This window comes from Drosophila arizonae, chromosome 5, assembly GCF_054131065.1.
Source record: "Drosophila arizonae isolate 15081-1271.41 chromosome 5, UAZ_ARI_1.0, whole genome shotgun sequence".
Lineage (NCBI taxonomy): Eukaryota > Metazoa > Arthropoda > Insecta > Diptera > Drosophilidae > Drosophila > Drosophila arizonae.
The window spans coordinates 14,594,585-14,614,695 of NC_142925.1; the positions used below are offsets into that span (position 1 = coordinate 14,594,585).

At 35.1% G+C, this 20,111-nt stretch overlaps 1 protein-coding gene across 5 annotated transcripts in view; it reads right to left on the reverse strand.

Annotated features, from left to right (window-relative positions):
- LOC108614943 (uncharacterized) overlaps positions 1–20,111 on the reverse strand; it is a 29,002-nt gene that overhangs the window by 7,992 nt on the left and 899 nt on the right. The window contains exons 1-2 of one of the 5 annotated variants that reach the window (XM_089470900.1): positions 12,908–13,697; positions 11,372–12,175 (exon numbers count right to left, since the gene is read on the reverse strand). In XM_089470900.1, the coding sequence (XP_089327026.1) occupies positions 11,372–11,516 (145 nt within the window). In that variant the 5' untranslated portion in view covers positions 11,517–12,175; positions 12,908–13,697. Of the gene's footprint in view, positions 1–3,153; positions 4,618–11,371; positions 12,176–12,907; positions 13,698–20,111 lie in introns of those variants that run through there. The other 4 variants (XM_089470899.1, XM_089470901.1, XM_089470898.1 and 1 more) reach the window with 4 other exon arrangements.

Below are 20,111 nucleotides of genomic sequence, written 5' to 3' on the forward strand. Positions count from 1 at the left end.
TGCAGTAGCAACAACATTTAGTTAACTTGTAAATTCTCAGACTGGCAAGACAATAGACAACAACTAAACAAACCAAATAACTATATATAACAAAATAACAAAAAATAAAAAAATAGACAAAAACATTTCAGTAATAATTTATTGTTATTATTTGGATTGTGTCCACATTTGGCTGCCTCTGACTGTGCGATTGGCCCATAAATTCTTATTTATCTGCCGCATGAAATGTTGTAATGTCCAACTTTGGCAGCTCGTTTGAGCCAAACTGTTGAGTTCGTCGCGATTTTGGTGGGCGACATTATTATATCTGTATCTTGAAGATACGAACTGCGCTCACAGGGGCTCTGGCGAGCGTTTCAGCCCACTTGACTTCTTGATTTACTGAATTTGAACCCAAAATAACAATGAGAGAATCTCTGGTTTTATTTGTTCATAGAGCTGAATTTAGGGGGATGCGCTTTAATTTGATTTATGTCTTTTTTAACAATTGAATTTATATTAGTTAGGATGAAAGTTAATACTAATTATAATACTATTTTCTATTGAGGGCCTAACACGAAACATTGGAGATTCTACGGATGAATGAATCTGATTAGAAATACTAATACTCATATGAATACTTCTACCAATATTTCTATCCAGGAAACAAGAGCTATGAGGACCGTGCTCTATGGGAGCACATAAAAAATGGACTCCAGTCCCAGAAGATGGACAGCTCAGAAAAGAGATTGCAGTTGGTAAGCAGCAAGTGCAGTTCCAAGCATTCAGAGCTCAGATCTTGTTGATGCTATCATAGCATAGCATAGCTATCTGACCCATAAATACTACTACTCAGTCCTATAAATACTAAACAAACGATATTATGAAAATAATACAAATAAGACTTAGACTTAAACTCTTCTCTAATAGGATATTTATAAAAAAAAAAAAAAAAAAAACAAAAAAAAAAAACGAACATGACTCCCATATAGACAATTATAAAGTTGTGGCACCTGTGCCAGTCGGCGCCAGGTAAACATTGCGTGAGCCGTTGAGAATTTCGATGTAATAGGAATTCGCTCTTTTGTCTTTCACTGGAAATAATGACATAGGAGCCGCACTGGGTGCCAATACAACAATAATTATTCCGAGAGAATCCAATTATAATGCGCACAGGCCCAACGATAACATATATCAACGACACGCATTAATTTCTGCAACAAGTTGAGAGCTGAGGGAACTCGAAGCTCGACTCGTTCGCATTCATTCCAATTCAAATCAATACGTAATCCGATGAGAAGTGGGTGAGTGACTGCCTCAATGGATGGACTGCTGCCGCTCCACACTGACTGTCAGTGTGAGTGTGAGTGTGAGTGTGGGTGTGGGCGTGGGGCATTCGTTGCACATGACAGCACCACTCGCGCAGCACCACAATACAAACATATGTTAATGATGCTTAGCAAACTCGCCTTTGCCAAATGCAGACAGCATGTACTGGCTGCAGGGCTACTCTGGCCATTATAAGATTATATACTCTATGCATATCTTTCAACTAGTTCCACTTGAGTTTTATAAATAAAATGCAGCGCCAAAAAGAGGAACAACTGACTGATCAGCAGCAGGGCGCCCAAGTCTCAAGTCTCTGAGGTCTAAGCAGATTTTTGATTTGTGAAGATGGCAAAAGCAAACGAAGAAGAAGAAACATCTGTAGAAATGCTCAAAGGTCAAGAGTTCGTAAGTTTACTAGATCAAATCTAAGGTATAGATAATTGGAAATATATTGTACGTGTCTAAGTAAAAGTTAAAAGAAAGTAAAGCGGAAAGATCGGTAGAACTGAGCAGTTCTAGATCAAAATAGAAAGTATGATAAGATAACAATAATTGTTTATATATTCCCAGTTTATGGTATAGACTATCATAATATAAGATCTTATATTTCCATTATATTTCCCAAGATCTAGTATTTCCCAACAAATATAATCTATGCCAGCTAAAGCTGCCTGAGATCGGAGATCTGAGAGCTTGCAGCAATTGTTATTGCTTAGCATTGGGCAAGCTTATAAGACATTTAATTCGGACGCGCCTCCATTAATTTAGAGTGAGGCAACATTTTCATGCATAGCCCATGTATGACGATATGTTTATATAGCTGGGACCTTGGCCAACGAGTTGGTTCTGCGACACATATTCTTGGTGCTTATATGGGCTGAACTTTCAACTTGTGACAGTTTGAAAGTAGCATAAGAACTGGAAAGTACAGTTAGGAAGTACATATATGTAAGTATGTAAATACTAAATATGTCTAAAATGTCTAATGACATATGTGTATATTTACATTTATTTATGTATATGCATATATTTTTATATATTATGCCTAGAAGCTTTACTGAAAGTATTCCTGCGAGTAATGGCTGCCTCTTCGATTTGCTTGTCAATTTACGAAAAGTAAATATACATGACATCATTTGTTGTATTCTTGCTGATAAGACTGTTGGAAAAATTCATCGAAAGGTCCATAGCAAAATGGGACACAGAACCGTCAATGAGATTAAACCATAAATCTGAACAATTATGGTCAAATTGAAGCAATACTAAGAGTTACTTAAGATAAATGCAACATGAATAGAAATATTGTTAGATATACATGTGAGTTACTTAAGTTAAGTGCAAAGTTTGTTAGTTTATGTTAAGAATATTAGACTGCAAAATAATTGAAATTTTGATATCTGGTAATGCACATAGTTTTTTATACTTCCTATATAATATATCTCTTATAAAATTTAGAATAGATGAAAGTATACACATATATATCACATATAGTCTCGATGCAACATTCCACATTCCATCAGCCTTTCTCAACTTTGATGCCTCTACGATATTCTCTACTCTGTGCCACTTTCCCATTAACAAATTGACAATCGCTCAGTGCATCATTTATATCGTTTAAACAATTAACAGCTACAAACAATAGTTGATCAATTGCTAGACATTTACTTGTTGTTGTTGTTGTTGTTTGGTTGGCATGCAAATTAGTAGCGGTATTAGTTGTTGTTGGTGCTGTTGGGGCAACTGTTGCTGCTGCAGCGACATCGATCTGATTGACTATAATCAAAACATGCTGCAGCTGGCCAGCGCCCGCAGCTGTGGGCGTAAGCGTGGGCGTGGCCGACTCACTTGACTTGGCATTGGGCGTTTGCTTCTTGTTGCTGCTGCTGTTGTTGTTGTTGCTGCTGCTGTTGCGTCGCAGTGAGAAGGTGTTGCGTACGCGCGAAAATGTTGACAGCTGTTGCGATTGTTGTTGCTGTTGCTGCTGCTGCTGCGACTGTTGCTGCTGCTGTTGCGCCTCACTAAGCGCCAGCGAGTTGAAAGAACTTTGCAGCGGCTGCTGCTCGAACACATTGATGTTGCCGCTGCCGCTGCTGTTGCCGTTGGCTTTGCCATTTTCGTTATCGTTTTCATTTTCATTTTCACTGGAAAAGCGCCCGGCCTGCGATTTTTCACCATTGAGCAGCTCGTTTAATTGCTGATACTCCTCGTAGATGCCGCGACTGTGACGCTTATTGATTTTACTCAATTGCTGCTGCTTCTGCGACTTTGATTTGAATATTTTGTGCCACATTTTCTTGCTCATTTTGTATTTTTGTTGCTGCTTCTTTCTATTTTATTTTCTCTTATTCTTATTTCGTTATATTTTTATTTTTAAATGCCACATCATGCAAGGGAATCGCGCGCGCGCCCTTCGCTCAACTTGACGCGCCGGCGTTTTGTGTCCAACTGAGCGCGGGCAACATTTGAGGCAATGCGACGACATCGGCAACATTTAAGCTCGCAGCATGTTGCTAGCGGGCAGCAGCAGCAGCTTTGGCTGGCAGCATGTTGCGGGCGCATATTTTGCATTTAATTAAAAATAGCTGCACTCCAGCTGCCAGCGTTTGCTCTTGCATGTGGGTGTTGCAGCAACTGCAACAACAACAACAACAACGACAACTCGACAGCCAACAAAGGCGGCTATTCTTTGTAAATCCCTAATCCCCACCTCAGCCAGTCTTTGCAACTGATTTATTTAAAGGCGCCGCACAAATGTTGCTGAACTTTGCCTGCTTGCGGATATCTTTCACTTAGCTCCATATATTTGCTAGCATTTGTTGTCTTTACGCTTGCCAATTGGCAAATTGATATCTCTGCACTCTGCAACTTCCTTTTGTCATCAGTCAATCAGTCGCGCTTCCTGTCTTGGCGCTTTCCATTGATCAACAATCGCAACAGATTTCGGGCGTCGGCTCCACACATATATATATATAATTATGCCCTATTATGGCCAATGTACAGTTGCATAAGTGCGCCCCAAAAGGTAGCCGCAGTAGCTGCAGTTGCAATTGTCGCATCGCACACAATTCACAGCATTTGCCGATCTCAGCAACATTTCGTGTTGCAGGCGACACACATAAATAAACAGCTGGCAATGGAGTTGGAGACACATTGAATTGCTCCTGGGTTTATTTTTAAAGTGGGGCATATCTGCACTCTGCTAAGATTTCATAGTTTTGTAATTCAATTTAATTTGCCATAAAATTTTTATATGAATTTGTAAATCATATACAAATTTTATGACAAATTAAATTGAATTACAAAACTAGAAAATCTCTTCAGATTTGATTTAAAATAACTTTAAAATGTGTTTAAAATAATTTCAGCTTTTATTTGTAGCTGGAAATTGTAGTTATGTTCACAAAAAGTAAAAATTCTCTAAAAATGTTTGATTTAATATTAGATAAAGACATGATTTATTTTATATAAATTGTATTATTGTATTATTTATATTGTTTATACATTGACAATAAGAAAATATACTATGAGATTAAGATTGAATTATTTTGATTAAAGATATAAAAGTGTATTGCTTTATAATTTTTTTAAAGTACCTAGAAATAAAATATTTTATTTTATCCGGAACATTTTTTGGTTGCTGCAGTCTTACGAGGATTTACTTTCCTTTCGGCTTTTATTTATATAAGAATAATTTATATAATATTAGATAATTTATAAATCTTAAGCCAACATATATGAATCAACTCTGCTCTTTTTAGCTCCCATGTCTAAGCACAATTGTTATATAGGGTATCTCGACTTCGTTTTCTTCCAAAGCTCAGCTATCATTCTTCTTTTATAGTTTCCTTTCGATTTTTCTTTTTTCTTTTTTGGGTTGCTTCTGTTTTTAATTGAAATGCGAATGCACTTTTGAGTGTCTCTGCTCGGTTGCTGTTTGTCTGTATAGACATACATATATAGATGTATATGTATCTTGAACTGCGTATGTGTATCTGTATCTCTGTAGTTGTATCTCTTTCACTGTCTGTGTCTCTGCTATATCAGATGGCGCGATCCCATTTGCTCGACGCTGAAGTCAACTTGATGCTAACCGTAATAAATCACAATATGCCGCAGCATCCGCCGTAGCTTCCAGCTCCCGTTGACAGTTGACAGTTGGCCCGATGACGTCAGCGGAGGCAGCGACTCTTATGCAACATGTTATCTTCGATTATTGCACGTGCCAAAGGAAATTCAGCCGCCTAATGAACTTGAGGCACGCCATTGTTCCTTTCTATATATACTATACTATAGAGTATATATGTATGTATGTTTGTCGAGAACTATTGAACCAACAACGACATTTCTATCCTATGGCAGTTGTTGTCTGCGGGTCGTCGGCGCCATTTGCGGCCGCCCACGCGCCCTAGACTTGGCCATAAAACTCCATAATCTTTTCTAATTGTCACGCCTTGGGCATGACAAAAATAAATGCCAAATCTTCGTCTTCTACTCGGCGGCTCTCAGAGATGTTCAGGCAGGAAAGGGCGCATGCTTATAAATAGTGCACTTGGTTTGCTTGGCTGGCATTTTGGGGGCAGGCCGGACAGAGTGAACTCAATTCGTATGGGCCAACAAACATTGGCATGTTTCATATGCACCAAATACACTTGCCTAAAATGTAGAGTTTTCACAGAACAATAAAAGGGATTTCTTTGATAACAACTTTCAAAGCAGATCAAATTCTATTGACTAGCCAGGAAAGCTAATCGAAATATTTATGCGTCAATCTTAATATTATTATTATTATTTATTATTATTATTAATTTTTCTCCATTCTCTATATCTCTTTCTATATGTCCGCCTCTATTTCTCTCCCTTCGTTTCGATCTTTTTCTCTATCTCTCTCCCACTCCAATATATATATCATAGATTTATCAACTTTTTCTTTTTCCATCTCTATTTGCCTTTGTCTGTTCCCATCTCTCTGGCTCATTTCTATTCTTTTCATGCTTTCTCTTTCTGCTTCTATATAGTTTTTCCACTATGGAGCTTCTTCTACATTTCATTCAAAGTCTCTTTTGCTTTTTGTAAAAGTTGGAGCTGTCTTTTTTCTACACTCTATTATAGCTGTCTCTTTCTCTTTCTTGATATCTAGATCACTAACTTTTTTTCTGTCTCTCTTTCTCTGTCTCGCACTCTCTCTCTCTCTCTCTCTCTGTCTTTCTCTCCTTATACCCTTTATACATTTTCTCTTCTACTCTTCTCTCTTTCTATTAGTTTCCCTTTTCAAGCACTCTCCATCCCTCTTTCTCTCTCTCTCTCTCTCTCTCTCTCTCTCTCTCTTTCTCACACCTATACTTGAACTTTTGGGCGCATTTTCTACTAATTAAGTTCTATTTCTTCCCGTCATCGAACGCAACTTTTCCATCTGCACTGCAACCACTCTGCACCGACCCCCGTCTCCAATGCCTCTACGCTCCGTGCTCCACGCTCTTCTCCCTCCTCTCACCTTCCCGCTGCATCGCTCCACATTTGTAATGAAATCATTTCAGTTCATTGGCGCTCCCCTTGTAACAAAGTTTGTTGTTGTTGTTGCTATTGCTTGTGCGTTGTTTTTTTTTCTTGACTTTTGTTTTTTTCGCTTTTCTGAACGCATTTTTTTTTTTGCAGATTGCACAATTTTCTGTTCTGTTTTCAGTTCAGTAATTTTGAGTTTGTTGTTGCCTCTTGCTGTTGTTGTTGTTGTTGTTGTTATTGTTTGTTGTTAATACAAATTGATGTTGATCTATTTGTTGTTGTCTTTGTTGTTCCTATGTTTATCATTGTTGCCGACCGCTGATTGCTTTTTAGAAAGTGTGAAAGAGTTTTGTATCATATGCACTCTTGATTATACATATATAGACATAGATATATATAGGTATCTATGTAAATATATATGGGCAGTTCAGTTCAGTTTTGCATTGGAATTGTGTGCAGTCGGTGCGTACCTTTAATTGAGGTAGGTAATTATTGATTGGTTTCGTTTTATTCTGGGAAAGGGCGAAAGCGATTAGCAACTGCTGTGTGATTGAATGTGAGTCAAGCTGAGCTTAAGAGCTAGGCAAAATCGAAAAAGAAATGGTCTCAGCTTGGTTACAGCTTTCAATAATATATACAAATAAATTAAAAAATAGTTAAAATTATAATAATTGTATTTTTATTGTAGTAAAGTAGTATTACAAGAATAGTAAAATAACATTATATAAGTCATTTTATAGGCTCAGTTACAGAGATAAAGAAGGCAAGTAACAGTGAGTCTTTATTAGTAGTGCTCGACCGCAAGGTATCCATAATCCACTAACACTAATAAGCAATGTACTTAATATTGCTTAATAAAATATCCGTATATTTACTAGAGCTGCGCTCTGCCCAAGTGATCAACAGGAAATAGGGCTCCGAACTGAAGAGGCTCTGCAGAAGGCCTGCTTTTATATACGAGTGATCCCTCTCAAACAGAGCCGGTAAACATTGAGTGATAACTCATTCAAGGTTACGTTATTGTAGAGAATACTTCTGCTCACACACTTTAACAACGGCTCTTTAGCACTGTAGTCTCCTCTTTCATGGAACCTCCTTTAGAGACCCGCTCTTTCAATAAGAAATATTTAGGCAGACAGAGAGACAGACAGATGTTGAGTTCTACATACTATTACGGCGTCAAATATAAGCCGAATTGATCCTTTAAAAAATATATATGTATATGTCTTTTCGACTCAACACATGCTTACAGCAAATTTGGCGCACTAAGCAAAGCACAGTAAAGTCCAGATGTTTGTTGTCTAACAAATCAATTATTAATTTCCCAAATAAATTTTCTCCTATTCTATTCGTTTCAAAGAAATTTTACATATTTTTGTTGTATATTTTTAAGCTTAAGAAATAATAGAAAATAATTCATTAAATTAAAATTTCAAAACTCTTTCTTTCATTTAACAGCTGCAATCTGTAGCAAAAAGTAGTAGCTGTATGCAGCACGGCAACACTGCGCAGCGCTTAACAGAAAGCTCGCCGCAAGCTTACAGCTCGCTAACTGTTAGAAATATCTAACTATGTTAAACATGCAACGAAGAAAACTTACATATTTAATTAAAAACTTTTAAATTTAATAAATTAAGTTAAAGCTTTATTAATATAGACAACTGTAGTATATCTACGGATTAAAGCCTAACGAGAAATGTTGGCAATAAACTGGTTTTCGCAGAGGTGCAAACTAACAATGCGCATACAATTTGCCAATAACAAAATCGAATTTGATTGTTTGCTTTTTGTTTTCTTTTTGTTATTATGAAATGGCAATAAATGTTGTTGTTGTTGTTTGCATTGGCTGTCAAATAAATTACGTTGCAAAAAAAAAAAAAAAAAAACATATGGAAACTGGTTGTATTTGACTTTGGAATTCATTCTATATGTGCGAAATGAAACTGGAATTTGTCGTGTGGGCTCCGAATGCTGCTAAATGTAGTTCAATGTCAAGGAAATTGGCGCAGAGCGAGCTCGAGTGGGCCAAAGTGGGTTAAACTGGGCCAAAGTGGGCTGCTAAGTGGGTCACGCCCAGCGACTGTGACAAGTTAAGGGCTCCAAATGCAGCGCACATTTAAGCCAAATATGAAGAAAGGCCATTTCAAGCCGCCTACAAATCAAATATGTGACACTGAGCGAGCTCGCATTCGAGTCGAGCTCAGTTCAGTTCGATATTGACGCATTTGTCGAACATTAGTTAAAACGAGCACGAAATTCACAGACGTGACTCGACTTGAAAATCTAATCAACGCTCGAATTCTGTCAGGCGCTACCCGAGCACTAGATACATATAGGCATACGCATTCAATATTTCAAGAGCTATTTAAGTTATTGATACATGTGTATTTATTTATTATATTTAGCTGTGTCAATTTTAAATATTATTTGCCATTTGATACAAATCGACTAACATTGGCTAAACATGTAGACTAATTTTTACTGTCTTATCAAATTTCGCATCAGCTGTGTAAAAGCAACTTGATTTTATATTTATTATATACATTTAAAAAAAAAAGTCTTAATAAATAGACTTTCAAGTTATAGATAGGTAAAACGTAATAAATCAAAAACTAATTAAAATAAATAATAAATATTTGTAATATTTATAATATATTCCTATACTATCTAATTGGATTACAAATATTTATAAATCTACTTTATTTTGCATTTACTCCCTTTATCTACCCTGAGCTCTCTCGTCTCTCACTTGTCTTTCTTTCTTGATTAATTAATTTTTTCGTACTGTCTTAAATTAAAACAATTTAAAATTCTCTTTAAGCACCTTCTACGTCGAGAAGAGTTTACATTCAGTAGATTCTCAAATGAAACTGTGTTAAATTGCCTCGGTATTTAGCTGCCTTTTTTTGGCAGACTTTTATATTTAATTTAATTAAAATGAATTTATGTCAATTTTGGCGGCTTTAAATGGAAATTGACATAGTTAGAAATGTTATCGTTCTTGTCCAATTGTTGTTGTCGTTTACTTGGCTTCTTCTTCTTATTTTTTCCTGCGTTTTTTTATTGCGCTTTGTTTTTTGTATTTTTTAAATGCCTCCCACGTTTGGTGTTGCGTTTGCATTTCCATTTTTTCTTCTTCCTCTTCTTCTTCTTCGACTAAACAAACAAAATAATTCGCATTCGCGTCTGATGTCATGCGATGTGCAAAATTCATAGAAAGTTGAGCGGCGCAACAAATGTTATTAAGTTTGTTCAAAACTTTAACAATTGATTGTGAGCATTGGGCCGGGAATGCGTAAAACGTTGTAAAATGAATGTAAAGAGAAACGAGCTAAGTCTGGAGCTAGTAAGAGACTTAGCCACATGCCAGTCTAGTTGAAGGGGAAAGAAGAGTGGAGATATCTAAAGAGAGACTTGATTCAAATGCTTAAAGCGCTGCAGGATTTAATCAAAAAGTGGTTGATATAATTTGTGAAACTATTTTCTGTTTTTATTTTTATAAGATATTTGTAAAATGATTAAAAAATAAATAAGTCAATAGTTTTCAAACTAAAACATTAGTCTAGTAACTGTCAAATAAATTTTGCTAATTTTCATTGTTTAAATTTGATAGATTATTTAAAAACAAAATATATATTTTTTTTAAATATTCACTAATATATTTTATTAAAATATTCAATATTTATGCAATATTATTTTTTATTTAATTAATATTTTTATTTAATTTTATTTTTTTCAATTAAAACTGCTAAGATTAAATTCCCTAAATGAAAAAAAAAAACACCTTTATAGTGTAGAAAATTATTTTTAAAAACTAACTAAATATTTTGTGAATATTCAAAGCAAGAAATTCAGAAAAATCCCTTAACAAACTTTTCAAAATTAAAAGAATATATAGAAAACTATTTTCAACATTTTCATTATGATATAAATTTTCCGTTAGCTTCTATTCTATTCTCTGCACGTTTATCATTTCATCTTTTGTCATTTAAATTGAGATATTGATTTTCATTTTCCATTTCCCATTTCCATTTCCTTTGGTGATTAAGAATGTCGAGTTTAATTGCCTTTTAAGTGCCTTAGAATTCATTTGGAATTTTAAACAATTTGCTTTTTTATAGATTTTTGTCAGAGTTCGTGCGGCTTCCTTTGTTTGTCATTTTAATGAAGGCAAGGCAAAAAAATAATATTAAAAAAAAAAAAAATACCGAGCCCACTTCAAAACACACCAAATTATATATAATTTTTATATATTTTTTCAACTATTTATATAGTGTATATTATTTATATATAATTTTCTGTATATATATTTATTTATTTTTTAATATTTATTTCTAAGCACTTCCTACTGCGCTGCGTGCATGCGCCTGCGCGGAAGTTTTGTTAAAGCAATTTGTATTTTTAGTTATTTATGCATAAATTCATGAGCAATGCACTTGAGTGCCCACTCAATCAGAGTAACAGCACTTCAGATACCCTCACTACCTATGAGCCTATGCTAACTGCTTGAACATGTCTCTTGAACAGTTCCCATACTAATAATAATATTGACGGGTTTTCTTACCAAAATCAAAGTGATACATGCTGGGCAGCTCGCGCGGCGTTGTCGTGCGCGTCAGCGAGGAGGGCAGCGGTGTGCAGGGAGGCGTGGCAATAAATATTGCCTCCAGCGGGCGCGATGGCTCCGCTGCTGCCATTTCCAATTCCATTTTGCCAAATTTTTCCAATTTTTTTTTTTTTTTTTTTTTTCACAATGTGAATTTTTACCCAAAATTTAATTTATGCACTGAACTTGCTGCTTAAAGGAAAATTTATGCAATTTTCGTTGTTTTCTTTTTATCTGGTTTCTATAGCTTGGCAAGGCAAGGTAAGCTCACTTCCGCGAAAGTATAGATGGAAAACGCGCGCGTTTTGTGTCGCGTCGCGAGCGTTTAAAAACGCGAGGCGAATATCTTTCGCTCACATGCAACGGCTTTTGGAGCAATATTCATCAAGTGAATGATTTTTGCCTCATTTGCTAATTAATCATATTTCGTTTTCACTGCACTTTCAAAAACAAAAACAAAATAACTTTGGCAATAATTTTTGCCTAATGTTGAAAATAATTTTTGTTGTTTTTTCTTTGGTTTTCACAATTCTTTTTTTGTGGCACGCGAAACTTGTGAGCCGAAATAATTTGGAGTTTGGTTCACATTTGAAATTCGTGTTGTTATTGTTGTTGCTGTTGTTGTTGTTCACATTATAGCCAAATTCATATGGAAATTGTTAGCTGCAGCGTGGCATATAATTTAAGTCTGAGCTGCGATGGCTGTGGGTGTCGAGACGCGAGCGTCGGCGTCGCTCCTTCGCTTTATTCGTTGTCGTCTATCTGCAAAAGGTCAGAGCGTGAGATCTTTATTTATAAACACATTCCGTAGAGAAATTTTTGTATTTAGATTGCAATGTGCAAGTATTTAAGGTGTGTGCGAAAGAGAGAGCGAAAGGGAGAGAGAGTGAACTAAAGATACAATCTATTAATTAACAGATACTTTTGTATCTGCAAGTGTTAGTTAGTGTTACTTAGATATACGGGTAGATTAAAAGTTTGTTTAACATAATGAAACTTGCAATTTGTGTATTTAAGATGGGTGAGAGAGAGAGAGTGATATATATATACTTTTGTTTTTACAAGCGAGTCACTAGCAGATACTTTTGTATCTTCAAGTATTACTTAGAAATGGAGGTAGATTACGTCTCTTATAGACAGCAAACTAAATGCCGATGACGTACATTCCAGTCACCAATGAGGCTAAGCGCATATTAGCTAATTTGCAAAAAAGTGTGTGAGAGAGAGGGAGAGAGAAAAATAGCAGCTAGCACAGCGCAGTAACAATAACTGAAACAACAACAACAACAACAACACCTATCTAATGAATACGCAAAACAAACACAAAAACAGCATATGATGAAATCGTCTAAAGTTAGATGGCGATTTGATGGAGGGGTTTCTTTTTGGTTTCGCTTGTTTTTGGGCTTGGCTCACGCAATGCTCGAGAGAAGTCAGAGAGAGAGAGAGAGAGAGAGAGAGAGAGCGCACACTAGACAATTGCCAATTAATTACCGTTAATGTTCGTTCGCTTGATTTGCGTCGTAATATATTAATATATATGTACGTATAAATATCTGTAAGTAGATCAGTTGTATCTTATGGCCGACACGCTTGAAATTCGAACAGCGACTGAGCTCGAAGCTGAGAATTCGCATTCGCATTCGCATTCGCGCTCGCTCTTTAATTGCAAATGAAAGTGAACATTAAGTTCCATCAGTGAGCGCGCTGTCTGGGCAATTGAAAATGTATCTGCCACACCATTATCATCATCATCATCAGTACTATTATGATTATTATTATTGCTTTTGTTGGCTCTTTGTTGATCTTAACGTTCGACAAGCTTTCAACATTGTCAGCGACTGTAAAATACAAAAATCATCTTTGGTTTGTTTGCCAATTGGTTGTTGTTGTTGTTGTTGCTGTTGTTGTTATTGGTTATGGTCATCTTGCGTGCGCAAATATCAATTAACGCTTCTTTTCTAATTATGCCATATTTGTCTATTTTAATGATCGTGCTTTTTGGCCAATTTGCCTTAATGTTCATTCTTGACTCCAACATAATGGAGTTCAGGGCAAACAAGTTGCGTTAATCGCAGCGGCTAATTATGCCGAGCTTATCTCCCAAGACACCTATTAACTATTAACCCACATTGTCAGATCAAATAATTATAAATATATCGAACAATATGCTTGTCAATATCTATGCGAAGCAACAACTGAATCTACAGCTACGTATTGCTCTCCATTCGTATATTTGAAATGAAATGGATTAATGCATGGCAAACAGTGCAATTGTAGGCGTACACTTAGAGAAAAGAAGGTATGTTTGTATATCACAGAAATATTTTATATATTTAAATAACTCAAATGCAGTCGCTTTCTGTCAAATAGTTCATAAAAATGTTGTCTATCAATGCTAAATATTAATTTTATTATTAATACTTAGTTAAATGAATAATAAAATATTCATAAATAAATATTAATTAAATAATAAACAAATTATTAATAATACTGTAACACTTTAATAAAAAATATACATAAATATTTAAGAATATGACAATTTAATTTATTTTATTTATTTAATTAATTCTAAAAATTTAAATATTAATATTATTAAATAATATATTTCATATTGTTATATGTATATTCATTTTTATACCATTTTTTCCTCAACTCTCAAAATTGCCTTAAGAGCTTTCATTTCTGATCAATTTAATTTTGAATTTATTAGAAATGTGTTTCAAGTTTATTGTTTCATTTTATTATTATGTTTGCTTCATATATATTTCAATTTGCTGCCTTGCCTTAAAGCATCTCTCAGCCTCGCTCAAGTTAAACGTTTGCTTCTATAATTCTATGATAATTTTCTGAGAATCTATATTCGATTTTGTTTGACTGTCATGTTTTGTTGTCGAACTCGTTCAGCCGGGGAACAGCTGCTACATCTGTATCTTAATTTATGCCAATAACACTTGGCTAGGTAAAACCAAATATTTATATGCCTAATACCTAATACTCAATATGCATAACTTGAGTTGAAAGGTTTTTTCTTCTCTGTTAATCTTTTTTTTTTTTTTTTTTTTTTTTGCGCCGCAATCATAAAAAAATATCTCGTTTCATTTAGCGGCAATATGCGCAAGTGTCTTGATTTTATTATGCATATGAATGGAGCACTCACTCATACGTATATGTATACCGTATTTGATATGCCATATCGGGCATAGGGGGCAGCTCTGTATGGGAGATGTAAGTGTCTAGAATACCAATCGAATGCGCTAAATGACTAACTGAGAGAGCTGAGCTGAGAGGTAAGACTGCTTCGGCTTTGAGCATGTATAAGAGTTAGAAAACCACTTGAAAGGCGCAGAGTTCAAATGATATTACTATATAAATAAGAGTTCTATGCATATATGCATAGCTGAGTAGTTTGCTTAGATAATGTCCCTGAGCTGCTGGGAAATATTTGTAAAACATTATAATGGCTGATTCAATGGAAGAATCAATATATAAATTTAATAGAGGATAAGTAATAGAAAACAGAAATATTTATGTAGTTTTTAGTTGTTCTTTTATAATAAATTAAGCTCTTTTTTACTAACGAGATTTATGTATTATGCTTAAAAATTTACTTTAAACAATTTTAAAGAAATAATTGATTGATTGATTCGTATATTCATATATAGTCTTGTTATTTAAAAAGAAAAAAAATATTCATGTCAATACAGAAAGATTTTGCAATATAAAATTGCATTGAGAGGCTGGAAATAAAACCGAAATTTTAATGAAATATTTTTGAGTATTTCACTTAATAACAAATTCAATTTTCAGGCTCAAAATGTATACATAAAATAAAATTTACACACAAAGATATCAGCCGTTGATTCATTGAGCGCTTTCCATATTTAGCTAATGTCTTTAATGGCATTTTTAATGCCGCCCACTCAGCAAATGCCAAGACGTTGACGTGCATGAAATTTAATAGGAATCTGAGACTCTTTTCATATAATTCAGTATTAAATAATTGTTAATTTTTATTTTTTTAAAACCCACACACACACACAACAAGCTTAAAGCTGAGCTGCGACTATTTGAGCACGCGCCTTGCTCGATATTTTTGAATGAACGCCGATAAGTCTGGCCAAGAAATAAGCCTTAGTTTGTGGCTTATAGCTCAATTCATGGCAAGCAATTAGTAGAGAGGCCTGCAAAGATCTTTCAATGTCACATGAAGTAACTGGAGCGCTGTGGGGAGATCATTGGCCAAGCGCTGAGCCAAGCAAAAATAAGTCAAGCTCTAAACATGGCAAGCGTCTGTCTCGGCTCGGACGGCTCTCTGTTTGTCTTCAAAGTGCAGCAGGTGCGTTCCAACTGGCCAGGTTTCACCTTCGAGCGAACTTCGGGCATCACTTTCAGCTTGGCACAGTTAACCTAAAAGAGAGAACCAGAACCAGAACGAGAACGAGAACGAGAACGAGAACGAGAACCAGAACGAGCACGATAATGAGAACTAAAAAAAAAAGAAACAACAACAACAACTCGACAAACATACATTGTGCTCACACTCGACATGGACACATGTCTGAAGGTCACGTGGGCTTGTCGTCTCTGGTGTCAGTTTACCAGTGACTGATGGTTGGAGTAGGGAGGGAGCACACTGCTATAAGGCTTGCCACATGTTGCACTCATATGTAGCCCGAGTCGCAATTGCGATAAGCAGCTATCTTCAAAGTGAGCTACGTTTTTAGTAGTTTTATCAGACTTTATGGAGTAGATAAGCAATTGCGTAACTAAATCAATTTGTTGACATTTTAAAGTGTTCAAAAAAGAAAAGAAATCGAATTTTATTGAAAATTTACAAGGTAAACATTTGACGTTTGAGTGTATGGAATTTGAAGTACTCGCTCATAAATACTTAAAAAGAATATAAAAAGGAATTTAAATTACTCTAAAACCAAAGATAAAGACAAGAAAATAGTGTATTTAAATTAATGAAAAAAATAATATATATATTAAATTTTTTCTGTATATATGGCAGTCTCTGACCATCATCAAAATCTAAACGAATGAAAAACACTGCGTTTATCTATAATTTATTTTTTAACCGTTTAACGTTCAGTCGCACTATTATTTTTATACACATAAATTTTTTATTTTTTTTTATTTCAAAAGATTTTTTTTTTTTAAATTTCACATATAAAAAAATAACAAAAATTCAATGAACTTTACAATACAAAAAACTGTGCATGGAATTAATCATTAAATCTCTAACCAGCTATAAATAAATACAAACGGTTAATCTTAACGTAATTATAAAAATGATAAATCATACGGCTAACTACTCATAATAAAAAAATTTAATCAAAATATAATTTAATTTTGTTAAAAGGAAATCAAGCTAAAAATAATGATAGTTCATATATTTATTTTTATTAAAAAAAAACCTTTTTATATATTATATACTGTTTTCTTTTATTTAGTATTATTCATTTTATATTTATTTCTTAATCATTAATGAATAATGCCAATATTTTGTGAGCAATAAATTTAAAATTTAAAATAACTGAAATTTGTATTGTATATAAACTTCTCTAAAACTAAGAAAAACAATTACTTAATCAGTTTTTTATCCTTTTCACATTGTACTCAAGTTGAGCGGGCTGCTATCCAAATAAATAAATGTATTTTGTTTTTTTTATATATTCATTCGGGTTTCATTGGGATCAGTTAAGGAGCAATTAAAATTGTTTTCTGGCCAATCAACGGGAACAACAATCAAACAATCTGTCATTTGTCAGCTCGGTTGAGGAAAAGCTTCGCTTAATTGCCCGCCTAATTGCAGGTATACTATAATCTAATACTAGATTATAGTATATTATCGGCTTTGGCAGGTAACTTGAGGCATTTCCACTCGGTCGCACGTTTAGTCACCGATCAATTAGCTGCACATGCGCCGACTCGCATTGCGACTAACCGCAAAGCATCTGAGGCGAAGTCACAGCTGGCGATGTGGCTCTTGTTTATAATTAATAATTAATATAAATTATGAATGAACAGTAAGAAACAAAAAACCATAAGAAGTGGAAACAGATGATGAAGCCACCTTGAGCGATTTTTTGTTTAGCTTTTTTTCTGTTTTGTTTTTTTGCGGCTTTCACTGACATAGAAATCTTGGGCACCTGTCGACTGTGCGATATGCAAACTATAAGATACTTTTTTCTCTCTGTGCTCTGTGTGCTATGTGCTATACCCGCGCCGCGTCCATCCACAAGATATTGGAGCGTGCTTTTGTTCTCGCCACCAAATGCTGATGTCATTTAGCAGGCACTCGAGCTGGCTTCGTGTTGTTGCCGCTCAGAATCTGGCTGTACAAACTGTGACTGAGACTGCGACGGAGACTGAGTCGCTGAGTCTGAGTCTCTGCTCGAAAGTCGTCACGCTCGTGAAGGTTAAACACAAATTTAGCGGGAGTGAAAAAAATGAAAAGCATTTTCTGAGGCGTTTTCAGTGTCGCGTGTTACGAGTTGTTACACTAACCATTACATAGATATCGGAGTCTGACTACGACTACGACTACGACTACGATTTAAAGACTTTGAAGACTTGTCAATAGAGTAGACACAACAAAAAACTCAACTTCAGATGTTAAACAGCAAAGATGCTTGAGATTTGATGTTAATTGCACTTGAATGTGCCTAGCCCGTTTCGTACCTAGTTGTAAATGCTTCAAATATACTCAGCTATGTATATACATGTGTACGTATGTGTGTATGCAAATATGCTGATGGCTGATGGCAACATATGTGCATGGTGTTGTGGGCATGCAAAGCATTTCGCTGCCTTCTGCTGTGATTGCCATTTATTGGATTTTTTGGAGCGTTGCAAATATGCATGGAATACTACATCGGAATGACGGACTACAGCAATATTTGCGTTACCAAATGGAATATGATTTGGAATATTTTGTTGTTGTTGTTGTTCGTTTTTGAAAGGCACTTTCTGCAATCATCAAGCTTGTGAAATGTATTCAAGACTCTTGTCTAACAACTAGAAATCGAAGATGGTGCAAAATTGATCTAGCTTTAAATATTTCTAGTATGAGTAACAATGTATACCCTGTAATTTGGATATGAATTAATGAAGTGTTGCGTAGCATTGGCAATAGATATATATTTTGTAAATCTGTTAAATAAAGCTTACACAAATTTTTCCCATGCCCATCTCGAGCTGCACTTAAGCACACAATTCACGTAAACCTAAATACATGTGATTTATTTATATAGCCATATATACATATGTATATATTTAGTAATATACGTATATACACGTTAGGCACTTTTACAAGACCTTGTTACATTTGTTTTCAATTGCGTCGCAGCTAGACGTCGAGCTAATTAACATAAACTCAAACACAGAGTCAAGCAAAAAACAGCCACAAATCACAGGCCACCCGCATCTACTCAGCGTCTCTCTCTCTTATTCTCTCTCTGTCTCTCTCTGAGTCAAATAAGTTGCTTACTTATCCGTGATCTGCAATTAGCCAGCTGGAAAAGCCCAATGAAACAAGCAGAAAACACACATTTTCCAGGCTATCGATTAAACACGAAGGAGGCAGCGAAAGTTCTAGGAACAAGTCGCGAGCAGTTGGTTAAATTGGTAACATGACGCCAGGCATTGAGGGCCGCGCCCTGGCAACCGCCGCACACCACCCAGCTGGACGTCCTTTGGGGAGTTGCCCATCGCAGCCGGCTGTTGTTGTTGCTGTTGCTGTTGTCCATGTGTTGGTGTTGTTGTTGTCATTTGGCAAACAACATTTGGCTGGACTTGTTATGCCCGGCGAGGTTGTCATGGAAAGAAAATGAAAGACCAAGCCGTGGCAACATACATGTACATGTGTGTAGCCTTATAGAGTACTCCATCTGACCAAACCACATGCATATAATATGGCTAGGAGCGAGCCAAGCCGAGAGCTATGTCCACATTGATTGCGCTTTTGCATGTGAATGAACAAATCAAACCAACTGGAAACAACTATTTTATCGGCTCTACCAAAAGTGGAGCAAACAAGCAGATAGATATACACACATATATGTATATAAACATATATACCTATGAATGTATGCATAGCCATATCTTATCTAATTTGCGCAGTTTGTGATAAAAATGGGAAAATCAAAGTGCTGCAGATACTTTTGTTTTCTGCACGCTTATCTATATGCTAGAGGCGAAGCTCTGCGCTGTAAGCAGACGCGAGCTGAGACCTGAGTATTTCAAAAGTCTGGCACAGATATCTGCGGTATCGAATCTACGATAAACTGGCATATTTTGTAAATATTTGTATTGATAAATGCTATTATTATTTTTTAATTTGCGCTTGAGCTAAGGAAGCTGATCTTAGACTAAAACTGTGATGTCTTCTATATATAAGGGCTTATATACATACATATATAGATAGAGAAACCCCAAGATATGATATGCATAAAGAATGATATGTGTAAATGTTAATTTTAATATACAAATAATATATTATATAATATATTACATTTTAATATAATATATTATATATAATAAAAATTAATTCAATATAATTTCGTATTAAATTTATACATATTTTATTATAATTTATCATGTATTTTTGCTCAGCTCCCATTCATTGTTTACTCAAGCGCACCTTTAGTTCACATATTCTAGTGTATACCTATATAGATCTTCTACTCAT